Source organism: Balaenoptera musculus, chromosome 14 (genome assembly GCF_009873245.2).
Source record: "Balaenoptera musculus isolate JJ_BM4_2016_0621 chromosome 14, mBalMus1.pri.v3, whole genome shotgun sequence".
NCBI lineage: Eukaryota > Metazoa > Chordata > Mammalia > Artiodactyla > Balaenopteridae > Balaenoptera > Balaenoptera musculus.
Window position 1 is genome coordinate 20,734,376 of NC_045798.1, and position 21,559 is coordinate 20,755,934.

The 21,559-nt window shown below is 40.3% G+C and overlaps 1 protein-coding gene across 1 annotated transcript; it reads right to left on the reverse strand.

Annotated features, from left to right (window-relative positions):
• On the reverse strand, window positions 1-20,084 carry DRG1 (developmentally regulated GTP binding protein 1). The gene is made up of 9 exons (XM_036823969.1): window positions 19,900-20,084; window positions 18,997-19,120; window positions 17,898-18,073; window positions 11,881-11,950; window positions 9,143-9,312; window positions 6,788-6,918; window positions 5,220-5,387; window positions 4,832-4,954; window positions 1-302 (listed from the first exon to the last, which is right to left on the reverse strand). Exons 1-9 carry the CDS (start codon window positions 19,939-19,941, stop codon window positions 203-205), a joined length of 1,104 nt encoding a protein of 367 aa, XP_036679864.1. The 5' UTR covers window positions 19,942-20,084; the 3' UTR covers window positions 1-202.
• Between the last annotated feature and the right edge of the window lie 1,475 nt (window positions 20,085-21,559).

Below are 21,559 nucleotides of genomic sequence, written 5' to 3' on the forward strand. Positions count from 1 at the left end.
CTGGCCTACCAGATCCTTTATGCAGCTCAACATACAAGGTGACACCAAGTTAAGCCAAGTGAAGTTCCAATTTGGGTGCCTCCATCTCCCTCCCCTGTATCCTGATCCAGTGGCTGCCAAAGCCAGGAGGGGCTTGGAGTCAGGTGTTTGATCATGGAGAAAGCTGCCATGGTTGGCCCGGCAGATGGTGAAGGGGATGGTGTCACTTCTTCACAATCTGAATGACATCCTCGTCCTCCAACATATGGTCTTTACCCACTTTTTGAGGATTGTGTTTCACAGAGAGACCCCACACCAGAGCGCTGTATGGAAGGAAAAAAAGAACAGTTAGTGTAAATAATCACCTAGCTTCTATCTACCTAGGTGCCACTTTCTGCTCAGATTTAGCATTCCAGCTCTTAAGAGCCAAAGGCCTGCAATATCCAAGGTCCCCTGTCCCCAGTCAAAGCCCAAAGGCTTTAGCTTCCCAAGCAGTGTAGCACACTGGAGCCTTCACATAAAAAGTGGCAAAGATTTTCGCAAGTTGTGTGGTTCCTCTTGCTCCAAAGCCAACTTATGAAAGTCAAAGAGAAAAAATACAAATGAGAAGTATGACAAGACTAATTTAAAATTAAAAGGAGAAAGCATAGGTTTGTAATAGAGAAAAACCCTGAAATAACTGATTGGAAATTGATTCCTACAAATGCAATGTCAGTTACAGACTGTTAGAGAATACCAGTTTTTATGGGGTCTACTGAAACCATCAGTGGGTACTGATAAGAAATGTAGGACCTCCTTCCTCAGCCAAACTAGGAAAACTCTCCTTCCCTATCAAGCAACCATAACTGATAGGTCTCCTGATTTCTTAGAATATAGGAAGGTAATTTTTATCCATGGGCTTCAATGAGTGAACAAGACACTGAGACCAGCCTCACGGAGACTAAGAACTATGTACCAAGGGGTAGAAAACGTTGGCCATATTATTTTTATATTGTCTTTGCTTTAAAAATCTATATTCCCCCCAAAAGATAATCAACTAAACAAGATTTCACTTTTTTAAAAAACAGATAAACAAATAACAAGAACAGATACATCACCATTAGTAAAACAAATATATATAAAATCTTTCAATGTACTAACAAGCAAGATAAATGCAACGTAACCATTTTACTATCTAAAGTTAGAAAACTAATTTTTAGCAGTCAAATTCATGCCTGCAATAGAGGTCAGTGCCTTGTATTTTGCTGATGGCAAATGTAACAGGTCAGACCTTTCGGAAAGCAATGCAGCAAAACATACATAAGCCATATAATCATTAATCCTACTTTGGATTAAAGAAATAAAAAGGGAAAGGTCTGTGCGTTTAAGACTAGAAACTTACATAAGTAGCAAAAGATAGGAAAACTATGGTTATAAAAATTAAATATATAAATCTTATAACACAGAGGAAACGTTTATATAGTAAATTATCAAAGGATGTGTGCATGTGGTCAAGGACACAAAGGGAATGCAACAGGGACACGTCATAATTAGTAGGCCTAAAGCTGAATTTTTTTTTATTATTAAGACAGTTAAAATGCTATTTGTGCAATAATTTAAAAACAAAAACAGGAAAATAGTGACCAAATAAAATTCTATTTGCTTTCATATGTCTCTTCTCCAAAATATTTTTCTCCCCTTTCATTTAATTCCTTGGTTAAGCTACAATTCAGAGGCTTTGAACAGTGTTCTGTTACTATGGAAGGCAGGAACTATCCAGAAATCTATAAATTTTGAAAAAAGAAAATGTCTAACTTCTCCCAAGATTCTCCTTCACTGATTCAAGTATGTGCCAAAATATAATGATTTGAGGGCAGCAGAAATTAGCACCTGTGTGTGGATACAGTTATTTTTGATAAAAGGAATGTGAAGCTTAATAAAGGACTTCACTCTTTCAGTATTCTTAGGGTCAGAAACAAGTATTAATGTTTTAAAAACTATTTCTGGACTTCCCCTGCAGTCCAGTGGCTAAGACTCCACGCTTCCACTACAGGGGGCATGGGTTCGATCTCTGTCAGGGAACTAAGATCCCTCATGCCATGCAGCCAAAAATAAATAAATAAAATAAAATAAAATAAAAACTATTTCTATGCTTTCCTAATTTTCTACAATTATTTTCTATTTTCTCTTGTATTTAAAACAATTTTTAAAATTTCAGCCTGTAAAGATAAAAAGAATTATTCATAAATACTGTAATTCAGTTAGTTAAAATATTTCTCACAGAATTATAGGTTGCAGGTCTGAACTACTTTTTATATATACTAGAATTAAATAAGTAGATTATAGATAATGACAGCCACGTTTCTCACTGCTGGAGAGAGAAGTTAAAATAAGAAAAAGGAGAAGGCTAAAATGAACCCTGTGGTGTTGAACTGGAATCAGAGGTAACAATAAATAAACTGATGGTTCTTAATATAGATAGATAAGGATGGATGGGTAAATTAAATATAGATACATAAAACAAGAGAGATAAAGAAATACAGATGTACTTGTAAGCACAGGTTAGTATCCTTACATATATTTCCTACCTCTGTCTGCTAAGAGGGCCTACAAGCAACAACAGCCCACTAACAATGAGGATGCCTAGCACACAGATCTCGTAAACCCAGGCTTCTTGGATAAGTGACTGATTTCAGGGCTGGTGTAGGAAAAATCACTATGAATCAGGAATATCTAGTAGTGCCAGAAGGTAAGGAAATGTTTAAAAAAAAAGATGGCTTGGGCTTCCCTGGTGGCGCAGTGGTTGAGAGTCTGCCTGCCAGTGCAGGGGACACGGGTTCGAGCCCTGGTCTGGGAGGATCCCACATGCCGCGGAGCAACTGGGCCCGTGAGCCACAATTACTGAGCCTGCGCATCTGCAGCCTGTGCTTCGCAGCAAGAGAGGTCACGATGGTGAGAGGCCCGCGCACCGCGATGAAGAGTGGCCCCCACTTGCCGCAACTGGGGAAAGCCCTCGCACAGAAACGAAGACCCAACACAGCCATAAATAAAAAAAAAAAAAAAAAAAAAGATGGCAGCCTATCAAAAGAACACAGGAGCCAATCTGAAGGAGCTCCTAACGGCAAAAGCTGGAACAACTTGAGTGACAAAATAATGACAGGATTGGATTATAACACCATTGAATAAATATCCAAGAGCTCATACTAATATAAATAAATTATGAATTAAATTAATAAACAGGGGAGAAGAGCTAGCTGTAACTCACAATAGAATTCCAATAAATAAATGTAAAATGAAAGAGGGAAATAAAGAATCACCATTAAGCAAACAACACAGCAATATATGTGCCGACAAGCTCCACCATAGATGTTAAAATCAGCAGGTAAACATCTGAAGAGAAACACATCTTCATAGTCTCAAAGTACCTCCCCAAGACATTTATCAAATAAGAGAGAACAGTATCTTTACAGTAGAGAAACCCAGCCAACACCAACATAACCAAGTTATCAAAGTAAATATTACCATCAATAAGATATATCAACATCAGGCTTCCCTGGTGGTGCAGCAGTTAAGAATCTGCCTGCCAATGCAGGCGACAAGGGTTCGAGCCCTGGTCCAGAAAGATCCCACATGCCGCGGAGCAACTAAGCCCATGCTCCACAACTACTGAGCCTGCGCTCTAGAGCCCACGAGCCACAACTACTGAAGCCTGCACGCCTAGAGCCCGTGCTCCACGAGAAGCCACCACAATGAGAAGCCCGTGCACTGCAATGAAAAGTAGCCCCCACTCCCCGCAACTAGAGAAAGCCTGCGCGCAGCAACTAAGACCCAACGCAGTCAAAAATAAATAAATAAGTTTTTAAAAAAAAATAAGATACATCAACATCATGAATCCGGTGATATGATGCAAACTGAGGACACATCATCATTTTTGTGGTATTCTTACCAAAAATGCATAATCTCACTTCAATCATGAGAGAACATTAGACAAACCCAAAGTGAGGGACATTCTACAAAATAACTGATCAATACTCTTCAAAAGGGTCAAGATCAAAGACACTGAAAGACTTAAGGAAATATTACTGGGAGACTGGAAGACTAGGGAGAAGTAACAGCTAAAATCCCATGTAGATTCCTGAAACACAAAGAGGATGCTGGTAGCAAAGGTATTAAAATTCAAATAAGGTCTATAGTTTAGTTAATAATATTGGACCAATGCTAACCTCTGTTCTTGATGATTGTATTATGCTTATGTGAGCTGATAATGTTAGGAAAAGTAGGGTGAAGAATATAAGGAAACTCTATTACTATTTTTGCAACTATTCTGTAAGTCTAAAATTAGTTCAAAATAAGATGTTAAAAGAAGTATTTTTCGGGACTTCCCAGGTGGTCTAGTGGTTAAGACTCCGTGTTTCCAATTCAGGGGGCATGGGTTCAATCCCTGGTCAGGGAACTAAGATCCCACATGCCACACATTGTGGGGGGAAAAAAAAAAAAAATTCCACCTGTATCAGCAGTGAGGAGTATGAGAAAGATCAGGGGGATTTGGTCATGCAAAAGGTTTAGAGAGGCCCTCAGTACCCAGTGAAGCCCAGTATAATGCTGGCAGGAAGAATTAACATTTTGTGTTTGCCAAGAGGAAGACGAATTAAAAAGAGAAAGTCAGAGCACTTTGTACTGTCAGCCCTCCCAACCTGAAAAGGCTTTTAGGGTTCTTCCTGCTCCAAGCTGGCATGGTTTTAAGAAGACACTGCAAAGTTCTAACCAAGCAAGCATCTCCTGATGCCTAATTTCTATAATACTATCCTAAGAATTATTAGTAGAACCAGTACCTCACAGGGAAAAGAAGGCACCATGGGCCCACGATACTTACTATTTAAATTCTTTGATAAGGTTTTTGTGAATCTTCATGCAGAAATCCTCCACTGTGGTCCTGGAGTAAGGCAGCACCACTGGGGATGTGTAATCTGGCAACTGGCCTTTGGGTTTGGTGTAACTAGAACACAGAGGGAACAGAGGTTGCCTACTTCTTGGAATGTTTCATGTGTGAATGCAAATCAACCCTCCATCACCCCAGAGATCAGACCCAGATAACCTCTATCTTGAGGAAGAAAGTGCCCTCAATATAGCCTCACAGATGATAGGAATTAACTTATTTATATCTCCAAAAATAGATTATGTTAATGAGCTCCAGAGGGTATCATTTTAGGACAGTCTGATTTAAATCCTACAGTAATATTACCCTATCCACTAAGACTTACATCCTCACTAGTTTCAGATAGTCCCAGATCTTTTCCAACAGGTCATCAAAATTCCAGCGGTGATGCGCAGAGATGGGTACACAGTGAGGCACCTTATAGATGATATCCAATTCCTCAATGGAGATCTGATCAATCTTATTTAACACATAGATACAGGGGATATAGACTCTGTAGAAGAAAAACAGTATGTGAGTCTGGAGCTGTGGACAAGACTGTCAGTCTGATTATCAGCACCCTCTCACCCAGGACCCCAAATCAGAGACTCTTAAATGGGATCATAAGAAAGTCAGCCAAAAAAAGAAAAAGCTTCCTACCAAAATAAGGCAGAACATCCAAAAAGTGAACTATGGGTTGAGAAGTAACAAAACTCAAGCCGTAGTCCCTAGTCATGCAACTAATTACTGAGAAAGCATCCTGCAGTGGAAAGAACACAAGCTTTGGAGTCACAAAGAATGAATTTATTCCCAGCTCTGTCGCTTTCTAGACATGTGTCCCTGGGCAAGTCTCAGAGTCCAGTTCCCAGAGTTGTTTTATGAACTGTAAGAATGTAAATATATTTCTAATAATATAACTTTTAAAGAATAAAAAAAAATTTTTTAATACAACATCTAGCAATGTCATAATCCTAATGTTCAATCAATAGGGCAGCTAAGGTTACTAATAATTAGGCAAGTCACAACTTCTCAGGCTTCAATTACCTCACTTCCAAAACACGTAACTCAAAGCACTAGCTTTTATTTGTTTCAAAATGCCAGAAATGGACTTCCCTGGTGGCGCAGTGGTTAAGAATCCGTCTGCCAATGCAGGGAACATGGGTTTGAACCCTGGTCCAGGAAGATCCCACATGCCGTGGAGCAACTAAGCCCATGTGCCACAGCTACTGAGCCTGTGCTCTAGAGCTTGCAAGCCACAGCTACTGAGCCTGCGCGCCTAGAGTACATGCTCCACAACAAGAGAAGCCACCGCAATGAGAAGCCCGCGCACTGCAACGAAGAGTAGCCCCCACTTGCCGCAACTAGAGAAAGCCCGCGTGCAGCAACGAAGACCCAATGCAGCAATAAATAAATAAATAAATTTATTTATTTATTTTAAAATGCCAGAAATAATTTTAACAGTAGTTTCAATTATTATTTAATTTCAAATACTAGTAATAGTAATGTCTCATGGAATAGGGTTTCAGCTCTGTTCCCTTAGAGAAAATAGACACAGCCAGTCTGCTCTCAGTTCTGCAGAACAGCCTACAGGATTTCTCAGATGGATTAATTCTGTGAGAGCAGATTGAGAACCTACCCTCTTCGACCATCATATGACACAGAGCTTAGGGGATAGCCTAGTTCACAGCAAGTAACTGAAACAAGCAATTAGATTATCAGGATCAAATTGCAGAGCAAAGAAGGATGTCAGCAATCAAGACCAACCCTTCATTTTACAGCTAAAGAAAGCAAGGCCCACTATTATTTAAGATAACGGCACAACTGGAGTTAGAATCAATGTTTGCCAGATTCATAATCCAATGTTGTTTCTATTACAAGGCTTCAAATTCAAACTCAGGCACATTTAGTCAGTACCTGTTTCCTTCCACCACGTCAATGAGGTCATCTGCTGTGGCATCACTACGCAGAGTCACATCAGCATTATGGATTTTGTATTCAGCCAGAATGCTCTTCACAGTTTCAGCATCCAGTTCACTCTGAGGGCACTGAATGGGCATAGAAGACAATGACTGGTCAGAGAGCAAAAAAAAAACCTCCTAAGAGTATCTACTGATGTACCTGGATAATCCTAGATAAGGTGCAAACTTATTTCTAAAGACCATTATCCTGGATGAGAGTATCTGACTCTTAGTAGGAAATACTCAAAAACTAAAAATCTTTCGTTTGGAGAAAAAAAAACCACTAAAAATCTTCCTTCTTAAAGGAAGGTGCTATGGTATGAATTGTGTCCCCATCCCCACCCAAATTCATATGTTGAAGACCTAACCCCAGTATCTCAGAATGTGACTGGAGATAGGGTCTTTAAAGAGGTAATTAAATTAAAATGAGGCCGTATGGGTGGGCCCTAATCCAGTGTGACTCACATCCTTGCAAGAAAAGGAGATTAGGACACAGACACAGAGGGGAAGGTCATATGAAGTAGAGGAGAAGACAGCCATCTACAAGCCAAGGAGAGAGGCCTCAGAAGAAACCAGTCCTGCTCACACCTTGATGTCAGATATCCAGTCTCCAAAATTAAGAGAATTAAATTTCTGTTGTTCAAGCCACCCAGTCTATATAGTACTTTATTATGGCAGCCTTAGCAAAAATACAGAAAGAATGTTCAAACATTATGACAGGATAATAGAAAAGATCTTTTGGGCAGGACAGCTTAAACCTATGCCAGTCAAATAATCTGGACCTCTAGAATGTTAAATGTTGTAGGAAATTCTCAGTCCTCAATTATATGACTTAGAAGCAGCATTTGACAGAACTGATCGTTCTACCAATCTGCAACACTTTCTTTAATTGGCTTCCAGGATTCCAAACTCTTCCAGTTTTCCTTCTTCTTTGTCTGAGATGTCTTATTTGCTGATTCTTCCCATCTCCCAGCATCTAATCATTGTGGGGGATGGAGGGAGGTGTCACAAAGCTCAATCCTTGAACCTCTTTTCTATTTATACTTGCTTCCTCAGCTAAGTTATGTCAGCTAAGCTCATGGCTTTAAAATTGATAACCACTAAATGTATAGCTCCAACCCAGATCATTCCTCACATGCCTATTTGACAGTAACACTTGGAGGTCTAATTTGAGTGTTACTGGCATCTCAAACTGAACATCTGATCTTCCCCTCCTCTCCAAACCTATTCTACACAAAGTCCTATTTTAGTCATGAGAGTCCATTTTTCTAGCTCAGGACAAAAACTCACCATCACCTCCTTCTCTGACAACCCATATCCAGTCCAGCTGTAATTCCTACCAACTATTTCCAAAATCTTTCCACAATCAACCACTCCACATCTCCTCCAATGTTACAACTCTGGTCTAAGAAGCCATCACTTCTTGACTAGATTATTGCAATAACCTCTTAAATGGGTTCTGTGCTTCTGTACTTAACCCATTTCAGTCTGTTCTCAACAAACAGCGAGATTGATTCCATTAAAACCTGAATCAATTTTACTCCACAGACTGGAACCCAACCAAAAGTTACCCATCTCCTGCAAAGTAAAAGCACGTTTGGCCCTATGCTATGACTTTGTTTCTTACCACTCTCCTGCCTGCTCACTCTGCTGTTCCTCAAACGTGCAAAGGAACCCTCTACCTCAGGGCCTTGCACTTGGATGTTCCCTCTACATGAAATGCTCTTCCTCAAGATATTCATTTGGTTCACTCCTTCATGTCACCCCAGTGAAGATTTCTCTGATCAACCTACTTAAAACTGCAACCCTCCCACCAACACTCTCCATCCTCTTTCCCTAGTTTACTTCTGTCCTTAGTTTATCATTATCTAATATACTATAATCACTCATTAATTCTGTTTGCTACTTTCCCCATTAGAATATAAGCGCAGGAATTTTTGTCTATTTTGCTCCCTCTTCCATTCCCCCTGAAAGCCTAAAACAATGTGTGGCCCATGGTAGGTGCTCTATAAATCTGTGCTGAATGAATGAAAATAGATGATATCTGCAGCCATCTACTTCATGCAAACATAATATTGGTCTTTAGTCCCATACCACCCCAAATAACCCAAAGGAAGAAATAAAGTCACAAAGGTAAGTCAGTCTGAGACCGACTCTTGTCCTACTCTCTCAGTCATTACGACATCATTGGTTACCTCAATTAGTGCTGGGAGAAGCCAGGCAATTTCCAAATGTCAATGTCCATGTACCACAATCCACTCTCCACCCCAGTCCCTTCAGCAACCTGCCCCATATCACGTTTTCCACTTACAGTGGCCGTGAGATTAATGCCTCCTTTATCCTTCTTCTTAAAGCCGATGTTGGGGGGTTTGCTGTTTAAGCGAATGCCAAAGCCTTCCAGCTCATTTTCTATTATCTTCTTATGTCCCAAGGGTTTCAGGACATCCAGAACAATCAAGATCAAGTTACACGTTCTGGCCACTGAAGGATTGAAAATAAAATTTTTTTCAAAGCTCATTAAAGACTTAACATAATTCAAATACTCCAAAAGGGGGAGGGGTGGTATAGAGTTCCTACACTTGAGACAAAGGATTTTTTAATAAATACACAGACACACATGAAGTTCTTAAGCTTTCCAAAGATTTATGCCAGAAGTCAATCTGCAATGTATTCTTTGTTTTCTATTAGTGTATCTAGAGGATGTGTCAACTTCTAGATACACTAGTAGAAAAATAATTTGGAATGAAGATACAAACCAGGCAATAACCTGAATCCCTGAAAAAATTCAGAAAGATTTAAAACAGTAAGAATTCTAAAAGAATAAGATTATCCAGTTAGCATATTTTTTGTCGACTTTTTTGAGATATAATTTATAAAAAATAAATAGTGTTAAGCACATGGTTTGATGACAAATGTATATACCTGTATAAACACCACAGCAACTGAGATTCAGAGTATCTCCATCACCTCTAAAAGTTCCCTTATACCCCTTTGCAATCAATCTTCCCCTCAATTCCCAGTCAACCACTAATCTGCTTTCCTTCTTTTTTTTTTTTTTAATTTATTTATTTATTTTTGGCTGTGTTGGGTCTTCGTTGCTGCTGTGCACGGGCTTTCTCTTGTTGCGGTATGCGGGCTTCTCATTGCAGTGGCTTCTCTTGTTGCAGAGCACGGGATCTAGGCACGTGGGCTTCAGTAGTTGCAGCATGCGGGCTCAGTAGTTGTGGCTCATGGGCTCTAGAGCACAGGCTCGGTAGTTGTGGCGCACGGCTTAGTTGCTCCGCGGCATGTGGGATCTTCCCAGAGCAGGGCTCGAACCCGTGTCCCCTGCATTGGCAGGCAGATTCTGAACCACTGCGCCACCAGGGAAGTCCACTGATCTGCTTTTCTGTCACCATAGATTAAGTTGCATGTTTTAGAATTTCATATAAATTGAATTATACAAAATCTAGTCTTTTGTGCCTGGCTCTTTTAATTTAGCATAATGTTTCTGATAGTCATCCATGAATGACTTCAAACCTATAATTCCATAAATAGCTAAATTAATAATATAAGGGTAGAATAAAAATATTTTCAAACATGAAAAGAAAAACCAGAACAATGTACCTATCATTCACTCTTTTTCAGTAAGTTTCTAAAGAATGTGCTTCAGCAGAACATGAAAATAACCCAAAAAAGGTAAGACGCTGACTCTAAGAAATAGGGGATCCCACACAAGAACACAAAAGAAAATCTCAGGACGACAGCCATGCCAAAAGCCTAGAGCTGCATTATCCAATACAGCATCCACTAGCCACCTGGGGCTATTCAAATTTAATTAAAATTCAATAAAATTTAAAATTCAGTTACTCAATTGCACCAGGCACACTTTAAGTGCTCAACAGCCACACATGCCTACAACTACCATATTGGACAGCACAAATTCAAAACATTTCCATTACTGTAGAACATTTCCATTACTGGACAGTGTTGGTCTAGAAAGCAACCAATCCAGATTGAAGCATAAAGACAAAGGGTAAAGGAAGGTAGTGTCAGGGTTGAGGGGAGATAATGAAATCAGTAAGACTGTATTTGGAACTGTATTCAAGTATCTAGAAAACTATTGATTAATAGGCATTTGATCTATTGGAACATTTGAAAAATATTAACAAACAGAAAAGTAAACAAAATAAAACAAGAACCAATTATTAACTCCATGAAAAACAAACTTCAAAAACAGATATCAACAGAAAAGAAACCAAGTCATAACACACTACTTATCTCAGCACAACAAAAGTCAGACAGTCATTACATAATAATATATACCATGACTAATGAGTTAACTAAAAATTATGATACAACTTCTTTGAAAGAATAGGAAAAGAGACATGGAGTATGAGAGAGCTAATTTCCTACCATAACATGAAACCAATAGATGGTATCTAAAATTAATTAATCATGAAATAGCAATATAAGCATAACATTTTAAAATATGAAATAGAAGAAACAGTTGAAGACTTGACAGTACCTGCCAATGGGGAATGACAGTAAAGGTGAAAAGAGGTGGGGTAGCAGATTATTGCAATTTATGATTACCCTTTTTTTTTTTTTTTTTCGGCCGTGCCTTGCAGCCTGTGGGATTTTAGTTCCCCGACCAGGGATTGAACCCGGGCCCTCGGCAGTGAGAGTGCAGAGTCCTAACCACTGGACTGCCAGGGAATTCCCCTATGATTATCCTTTTATAGTATTTTACTTTAAATAAAAAGGAAAGAAGAAGAAAAGGCATAGGTGGGAGTCAGGAAACCTGAGTTCTAGCTCTGAATCTGCCACAACAGTGCAACACTGCACCAACGCACTTCACTTCTCCTGTCCTTAGTGTTTCTCTGCAAATGGGGATCTGGACTGTTACTCTCTGAGGTCCCTTCAAGTTCCGACATTCTACTCCAGTGAGAAGTCAGGTAAAACTATGCCCTTCATTGTGGTACCAACTCCAAGCCCAACAGTCCCATCTAAAGGAACAGTACCCAGTAAAGGGATGATATCCCAGGACGGTGGCCCTGGAACACTCACCTGCAATGACTTGACGGCCTCTACCTTTCCCATCCTTGGCACCCTCAATGATACCTGGGAGATCCAGAAGCTGGAAGATTAAGGAGAGAAAAGGAAAAATTGATTATAAATCTGAACAGATCAAACAGAATGATTTATTTCTCAAGTATTCAAAACTTAGGAGATCCAAATCCAATCTTCCTTGTAAGTGAATGTGTAAATCTTACTTTTACTAAGCATCTACTAAATGTCAGCTGCAAGGTTCTTACATACTTTATCTAGTTCAAAATGCCTAGTAAGTCTGTGAATAAGGATACTGGTTGAGATTCATAGAGGTTAAGTGGTTTGCCCAAAGTCACAGTCTTAATAAACAAGATTATAATCCACATTTTGGGGGCCTGAATCCATTATTCTACATTAATATTTTTCAATATTCCCCCACTTTTCAGAAGGTTGATCCTCCATACAAATTCCTTACTATAGATAATAACTGGATCATGACATTCACAAGCAATAAATCCTGAGACCTTTGTGAATCCTCCAGTTCACAAAAATTTCTGCAGCCATTCTTAATCAGGCAAGCACATAATAATCACCTATAAAACAATTAAAAATGCAGATATCTGAGCTTCATCCATGTATATTCTGATTTGGAAGGGTCAAAGTAGGATTCAGATATTGATCTGTATTTCAAAAGGCTCCATGGGTGACTCTGATAGGTGTCCCCAGTTGAAAATGACCACTCAATTGCCCAGGAAATGCAATAAAGTAAAACTTCACAGAAGTCACAGTGTATGTACTTAATGATGAGAACATCAAAACCAAATCCATAGCACACATGATTCAAATTCACAAACTATAGTTATAAGCCCTTGAGAGTCTGTTAAGAGCATATGTAAAATCTGAAAATACCAAGGGCCATACTACTGTATGGCCAATACTGAATTATCCACATGAAGAGACAGGTATATAGTTGCAGCTTATCAAAACATCATCTAAAACTAGCCTTTGCTGGGGAATTCCCTGGCGGTTCAGTGGTTAAGACTCCGTGCTTTCACTGCCGAGGGCCCGGGTTCGATCCCTGGTCTGGGAACTAAGATCCCACAAGCCTCGCGGCAAGGCCAAAAAACAGCAACAACAACAATAACTAGCCTTTGCTATAAGCATATCTGATATTACAGAAATAAACTTCACATTAAATAAACCACAAGGAAAAAGAACGAACTCAGGAGGTGCTTAGAGAGTTCAACTTTTCCATTCAAGAACCTGCTCAAAATGTCCTTCCTATTCCTCACTACATAATAAATAACATTACCTCCTCTAAAACTGATACATCAGTTAAATTGAGCTACCCTTTCTCTTTCAAAAAACGTAATTTATGTTCAATACACCTGCCTTGACTTGGAAACTTTAGTTACACTGATTTAAAAGGCTACATGGGGGCTAATGAGCACACCAGATCTTGATTTCTAAACATCTGCCTCCAATAAAAGAAACGAGCGCTCCTTCAGAAGTGACTGATTCCAGGGCTGGGGCAGGGAAAATATAAGATTAGCCTGGAACATCATGTGGTACCAAAAAATAAGGAATTACACACAAAAAGATGGGGGTCTCTGGAAAGAACAAAGGAGCCAACCTGAAGGAGTTCCTAATAGTCATACCTGGAACAATTTGAGTAATAAAATAATGGTAGTACTGGATTATAATCCATAAAATAAGATAAATATCCATGAGCCCACAATGACACAAATTCAATAAATAAATGGGAGAGAAGGAACAGCTCCTCCATATAATAGAATTCCAATTAACAAATGTAGTAGGAAAGAGAAAAATAGAGAATCACCATTAAGCAAGAAGCACAGTAATAACTTGCAGATGAGATCCAGATGAATGCTAAAATGAGTGGGCAAGTTTGTGAAACAGGATTTGTATCTTCTCAAAGTATCTCCCCCAAGATATTTATTAACTACAAAAAGAAAGATAATAGCTTTACAGTAGAGAAACCCCACAGACACCACTTTAACCAACTGATGGGAGTAAACATTACCAATAATATATACTAACATCATGAATCCCTAAGATGCACTGAGAAGGACATACCACCATTTCTGTAGTATGCTTGCCAAAAAAATATAATACCTCAGTATAATCATGAGAAAACATCAGAGAAATCCAAATTGAGGAACAGTCTACAAAATAACTAATCAGCACTCTTTTAAGAGTGTCAGGATAGGGCTTCCCTGGTGGCGCAGTGGTTAAGAATCTGTCTGCCAATGCAGGGGACACAGGTTCGAGCCCTGGACCGGGAAGATCCCACATGCCACGGAGCAGCTAAGCCCGTGCGCCACGACTACTGAGCCTGCGCGCTAGAGCCCGCATGCCTAGAGCCTGTGCTCTGCAACAAGAGAAGCCACCGCAATAAGCCCACGCACCACAACGGGGAGTAGCCCCTGCTCACCACAACTAGAGAAAGCCCACGCACAGCAGCGAAGACCCAACACAGCCATAAATAAATAAATAAATAAATAAAAAAGAGTGTCAGGATCATGAAGGACAGGACTGAGGAACTACTACAGATGGCAGGAGAATAGGAGAAAGAAACGAACGTAACATCGGATGATCGCAAATAGAATCTTGAAAAAGAACATTGGTGGGGAAACTGGTAAAAATTCGAACAAGTTCTATAGTTTAGTGACTAGTACTGCACCAGAGTTAATCTATTACTGATAATTATTCTACGTTTATGTAAGGTGCTAACATTAGGGGAAGCAGGGTGATAAAGAGAACCTCAAAATAATTATGCTAAGTGAAAGAAGCCAGCCAAAAAAAAGAGAGTACATTTATATTTACACATGGTCTTATTTATATAAAACTCTTAACATGTAAACTACAGGATGAAAGGGGCATAAGGAAACTTTGGGGATGATATGCTCACAATCTTGATTGTGGTGATATTTTCACCAGTGTATAGATATGTCAAAACTTATCAAATTGTATACTTCCTGTGCAGTTTATTGTATGTGAATTACATTTCAATAAAGCTGTCTGAAAAAACAAAAAGTCTATCATCAGTTGTTCCCAAGAAATTAAGTCTAAAGTGTATTTCTTCAGCCCTCCCAAAGATTCTGTAATCTACTTCCATCACTTTGTAAATCCCTGTCTGCTTAAAAAAAAAAAAAAGTATTCCATCAGCAAAAGGCTTTATACTGAGACAAGAGAGCAAGAGCTTTCTAACCATGGCAGCTGAACATGGTGGAGAAATTTACTGAAGCCCCTACAAATGTAAAAGCAAGTTAACTTTAGCTTTTCTTGAGAGGGAAATATTTAAAATTACATTAAACTATTTAAATATTTAAAATTACATTGAACTATTTGAATGTGACAACTAAATTTCATCCAATAAAAACAGTCTATGCTTTACATTTCTGAATTTCAGATTACAACCAACTAAGAGATGAGAAAATAAAAAATATTTCTTCAAATCATGTAACTGTAGGATTTTAAGAATTGGATGTTAACCTACTTCAAACTCAAATGCCTTCAGAGATTAAAGCAGGTACATGTACAAGTCTATATATATATATATATATACACACACACACATATATATGTATACATATGTACATCCCTGGTTAAGTGGTGGTTCAGCCATTACTTGAACACCTCCAGACATAGTAATTAATTACCTCAAGAGGTACCATTCCATTTTTAGGCACCTTTATTGTTAAAAATATCTTCTTTCCAAACAACAACAACAAAAAAAACAGAACTCTACCGCTTTATAATTCTTATTAGGCGGTTCTAATTTTGTACACCATTCCCCACCAAGTCACAGATAATGAGTCCTCTGCCACAAAACAGCCTTTTAAAAAAACATTTGAGGGCATTTTAATCCAGTTAAACACACATACTAGTATGCTTACTTAACTTGGTTTCTGGAGAAAGTCAGAAGGAAAAACAGAGGCAGAGGGCACAGACGGAAAAGAAAGTACCATGGAAAAAAGGAAGAAAAAAACCTGAAAAGGTCAAGAGACTGAAATAAATGAAGGTTTTGAGGAAAAGACAAGGAAAGAGAGGGGTTAAGTGGCTATTTATTCTGATATACCCAGAAGCCCTGAGAGAGGTGCCATAACATCTCATCAGGAAAGAGGTTACTCTCTGAGCTGCCAAAGACTCTGAAACCAGATGAAATTAAGCAATGGTCCAGATATGCCCAAGTGTCCTCATTCTTGTTACTATATACATTTGGACATGGAGTCCTAGAAAGGTACATGTCCTAACAGTATCTGCATGGGTACCTAACCAGAAAGAAAAAAAGCCACTGAAAATACCACCAGGACACTGGTCCCTCCCTACTTCAGATTCTATAATAAAGAAGCATGAATGTACTTCACAACTCACTGTGTAGCTCAACAAGAGGGAAAACAAATGCCTACACCAAGAGTTTCCAAACGATGTGCCAAGGCACTCGGGGCGTTCTAAATTTTCAAGAGAAACAGCAGTTCTTAATATCTGTCAGGCATTAAGGGAACTACTAAATCCAAGAAGCTCACAATTTCACCATTAGATCCTACTACACTGCTTTCAATCACATCAGATCTGAATCTTTGGGAAGTTGGATTTTTCAGCGATTACTATGGTAAAAAATAAGCACCAGGCTTCCCTGGTGGCGCAGTGGTTGAGAATCTGCCTGCTAGTGCAGGGGACACGGGTTCGAGCCCTGGTCTGGGAGGATCCCACATGCCGTGGAGCGACTGGGCCCGTGAGCCACAACTACTGAGCCTGCACGTCTGGAGCCTGTGCCCCACAACAAGAGAGGCCGCGATAGTGAGAGGCCCGCGCACCGCGATGAAGAGTGGCCCCCGCTTGCCGCAACTAGAGAAAGCCCTCGCACAGAAACGAAGACCCAACACAGCCAAAAATAATAAAAAAATAAATAAATTTAAATAAAAAATAGAATCTAGGCAATAAAATAAAGTCTAACCTTTAAAAAAATAAAAAATAAAAAATAAGCACCACACAAAAATCAGTGTGGAAAAGGAAACAAATGTGGCAGTATCCAATCTGATTCCAAAATTTGAGAAGTTATATGGTACCCAACAGTGCCCATATCGCATTAGTAAATAACTGTAGCTGTAAGGACATAAATAATTGTTTGGATCTAACTATTTAACAAACAGAACCATTAGGTTATTTCTTTTGGCCTGGAGCACCATAAAAAATTACTGGGACCAGAAAAGCTGTCAGGAAATAATTGCTGAGACACTAAGGGTGCTGTGAACCTAGAAATTTGGGGAACCTCTAGTCTAGATTCAAATGCCATGAAATTCAGAACCTTACCTTCTTAGCTGTGGACCAAAACAGAATGTGTTCTATTATATTTTACACATACCTTCTTTCATACCCAAGCGGACTCTTCATTTGGGAGCCCTAAATCTATCATCTATCTGAGAACTTCTGAAGACGACAACTTCATTAAGCCTCACAGATAAGAATTATTTTCTAAAAAGGGTCTGATCATGGTATTTATTAAAGTTTCTGATGGCTCCTAGCTATGTACAAGATAAAATTCAACTTCCTAAGCAGGCACATAAGATCCTTCATAATTCAGCTCCAACCTACCTTTCCAGATTCAGTTTCTACCACTCCCTGTCCCACAGCTAAGCTCACACCACAGCAGGCTGTTCACGGTTACGGCTGCTTAAAACTGTCCTTTACATTCTCCAGCTGGTGAAATTCTATTTGAACTTCAAAACCCACCCCATTGTCACTTTCTACATGAAGCTTTTTCTGTCTTACCAGACCTTCCCCCACCTCCATCCTCAGGTGGAAAAAGGAGTCCTTCCTTTCTCTGTGTTTTCACAAACGATATCCCACTGTATTATTGTTTTTATGTACTGCTCTATCTCCCCTACTAGACACTGAGGGCCTGGTAGATCAAAGATCAGGCCTGGCGTATAGAGAGCTCCAAATAAGTGTTTTTTAAATGAAAGAAAGAATTGATTTCTTCCCTTCCTTGGCCTGCAGGCCTGACTCACCTGGATCTTGGCACCTTTGTATCTGATGACACCAGGTACAGTGGTCAGAGTAGTGAACTCATAGGCTGCCACCTCGGAATATACCCCTGCCAGGTTACTGAGCAGTGTTGACTTCCCCACAGATGGAAAACCCACAAACCCAATTCGAGCATCACCTGTCTTGGCAACGTCAAATCCTAAAACATCAACAAATATAAAAAAGAGGAGGAAAGTTATCCTTGGGAGTGTTGAGACTCATGTAATTCCTTTTACATTCTGGTTGCCTATCCCTCTAGAACCTATTTCTCCAACTTTTTACAGTTTATCTCTAGGGTAGAGCTTAAGCACACAAAATTCCCTCATAGCAATTCACAATATTTAATGGAGTGTTTGATGTAAAAACTTTACACCTCTACATGTTATATACCTTTCTAGTACCCACAGTATTTAGGGCCCAAATATTATATAACCACTGATCTAAAAAATCGGTTTCTTTTTTTTTCTTACAAACTCTGGGGACTGTGTCACTGACAGAGTTTTCTTTTCTTACAATGGGTTGCAAACAAATTCAAAGCCAAATTTGTGGCCCTTCTCTAAGAAGTGTACAGACCTTATGACATTACTTTTCATCCTAACTTTATCTCTCGGCTTCAACTTATTCTTTCTACCTTCATTTCCCTTTGTATCAATTTCCTTTATCTTGTTGACTATTTATTTACATATTTCAGTGAGCCAACGTAAATCTATTTTGGATCAGTACAGGATATACATAAATAAAACCCTAGTTCACTTAGAGAATATTCATTCGCCTTTGAAATCAGTAAAATTGGGAATTCCCTGGTGGTCCAGTGGTTAGGACTCAGTGCTTTCGCTGCCAGGGCCCAGGTTCGATCCCTGCTCAGGGAACTAAGATCCCACAAGCCGCGTGGCATGGCCAAAAAAAAAAAAGAAAAAGAAAGAAATCAGTAGAATAAAATAAAATAAATACAATTCAAGAATTTAGGCTTAGGAAACACAAATCAACTTTGATATAAAATTTTAAATTACTTTTAAACCATATGCCTTTATTACTTTAATAAAAATTACACCAAAAAAAAGAAAGTTGAAGCAAAACACAAACCTTCTCCTGGTCCACCACCACCACCACCTTTTGGAGTAATTAGCTCCCTGCGAAGCTTAGCAAGGCGAGCCTTAAGCAGCCCTAGATGGTGTGCTGTGGCCTTGTTCTTTTGCGTCCGAGCCATCTATAAGGGAGGAATCACAGCCATAAATCAGAAGCAGTTCCTACAAGTTAAAACATCCAGAATGAATGCTCCCCCAGCTCTGAGAGAATGATGTTTTTTATCTAGGTCCTACTAACTTCAATACACCCATTTTAAGTCAGACTTAAAAGAGTAAAAATCCATTCTCTCCATCACCCAGACCATTCCCCGCATTACAGAGCAAACAGCTGAGGCCCAAACAGAAGAAACATGACCAAGGTCAGTCATTACAATCAGCATTCACAGATTAGACTAAAACTCAGTTGCTGATTCCTTTCCAACTGCTTGTACCTGGTGTGCCCCAACCGATTTTAAAGAGCTCTGAGCACTTCAGACCATACAATCACACAACAATCCAGGTGGAATCAACAGCCACCGCAGATGACAATTTACATCCAGATCATATTCCCGGGAGCAATACTCTGGGAAAGGGGGTCATCAAAGTAGAGACTGGGGAAGGGGAGGGCGGTTCGAGGGACGATAAGGAAAGATACTGAAGTACGCGAGCAGGTCAGGGCAGAAGTGGGGGGATAGGATTCAGTGTTGCTCACATAAAAAGAGAAAACTGAGAGAAACAATGTTCAGACAGGAGCAGAACGCTGGAAAGGGGCACTGACTAAGGCGCACAGGTGTAGAACGCGGGCCCGGGATGAGGGGAGTCGGGGAACGCGGGCCCGGTCCTGAGGAGGCTGAGGGAAGTTCAGGCAGGAGAGACGCCGCCGAAGAGGAACGCTCGGACGGAGTGTTCGAGCGCCCATTACCTCGGCTTCGATCTCCGCGATCTTAGCTAAAGTGCTGCTCATGGTGGTGAGTCGCGGGGGGCGCAGTGGCCTCCACACGGACAGTCTCCCTTCGCACACCCGCCGGCGGACCTTCCACAGCCACCAGACGCTACAGCAGTGCGCAAGCGCGGTACTTCCTATTTCTCGCGAGAGTTCCGCGCGAGGCTTACTGAGAGATATACAGCGTGAAGTGGTCTCCTCCTCCTCAGCCAACCGCGCCCCGTCCCGCGAGCCGACGCAGTGTCATAGAGCCCGCGGGAGTGGGGGCCAGAGAGGCCGCCCCGGTCCTTACCTCCCAGAGCGCGCTGAGGGTCGCGCGCTGCTCGGCTCCGCCCCGCCGGATTTGCGCCCCGCGTCCTGCTCCGTGCCCAGCCCCCGGCGCGTAGTGTGTGATGAGCGACTCTTCGCTGCAGGCCTGCAGCTCTCTGGCCCTCTTCCTGAAAAGCGCACTCGCGGCGTCCACCCGTCTTCTTCGCCGGCACCGACGGGTCCTGGGGCCCCTTTCACTGCTGGGAAGACACGGCGGGGGACTCCTCGGCCTCCTGGGTCGATGTAGAGACCGATCTTCAGCCTGTCTTCTTGGGAAAAGAAAATGCCCCCTTTCCATCACTCAAAACTATTTTTAGGTGTTTGTCTTGTTTACCCCCAACCCCGAGTAGAGTGCGCGGCACGTAGTGAGCCCACAATAAATGCATGATTGACTGGATAATTCCCAGAGAACTGGTCCTTGAAATACTGAAAAATTCGAAACTATGTGAAGGATAAATAAATAGTGGTACCTCTGTGCTGTGAAATATTATTTCAGCCGTTAAAACATAGATCTGTGTGGTCTGACTGGAAGGATGTCCAGGACATATTGTTTAAAAAAAAAAAAAATGGTAGAACTGCACTAGGTTGTGATCCCATTTATGTTAGTTTTAAAATTAGATGTTTATTTATATAGGTGTACATGTCGGAAAGCGCATTGTTAAATGGTCTGAATAAAAGGATACAATCTCAAACTGTTGACAGTGGGATAGGATGCAAGGAAAGGCAGAGAAAGCCTTTCACTTGTTATTCCACATATTACTGTGTCGTTCAATTTTTTTTAAAGATTAACATATCCATGTATTATTTGTGTAATAATTATAATAGAATTTAAAATTTCAAAAGACTCCTCTTCCCCAAGTGTCTTGTGAAGAGGATGCCAGGACGCCCAGGAGCTGTGTGCTGATTTTGAAAGCTGCTTCCTGTGGGATCAATGAATTCTTGTTGATTGATTGATCCATCGGGAGTCCGCAGGCCAGGCTTAACCTGCAGGGCTGGGCCCCACTCAGCCCTGGGAGGGAAGTTTATTTATCTAAATTTGTAAGTAAGACCAATTCCAACTTGCCAGAGACACAAAAGGAGGTTATATCCGGCACAAGGGAGGGAATGGGAAAAGTCAAGCTTTTACAGAAGGTCCTGAAGGGCTCAGGAGTTTCTTTCTTTTCTTTAACCTCAGCCTTTTCATAAATAAATTAAGGAGTGATGAGGTAATTAGATCCCACACTGTCAGTAATGGAGGAGGGAAGGAGAGGAGAGGAAGTCCAGCTGGAATGGGATATGATCAAAGATCAGTCTTAAAAGACAGATAAAATCAAATCAGCAGGACTTTGCT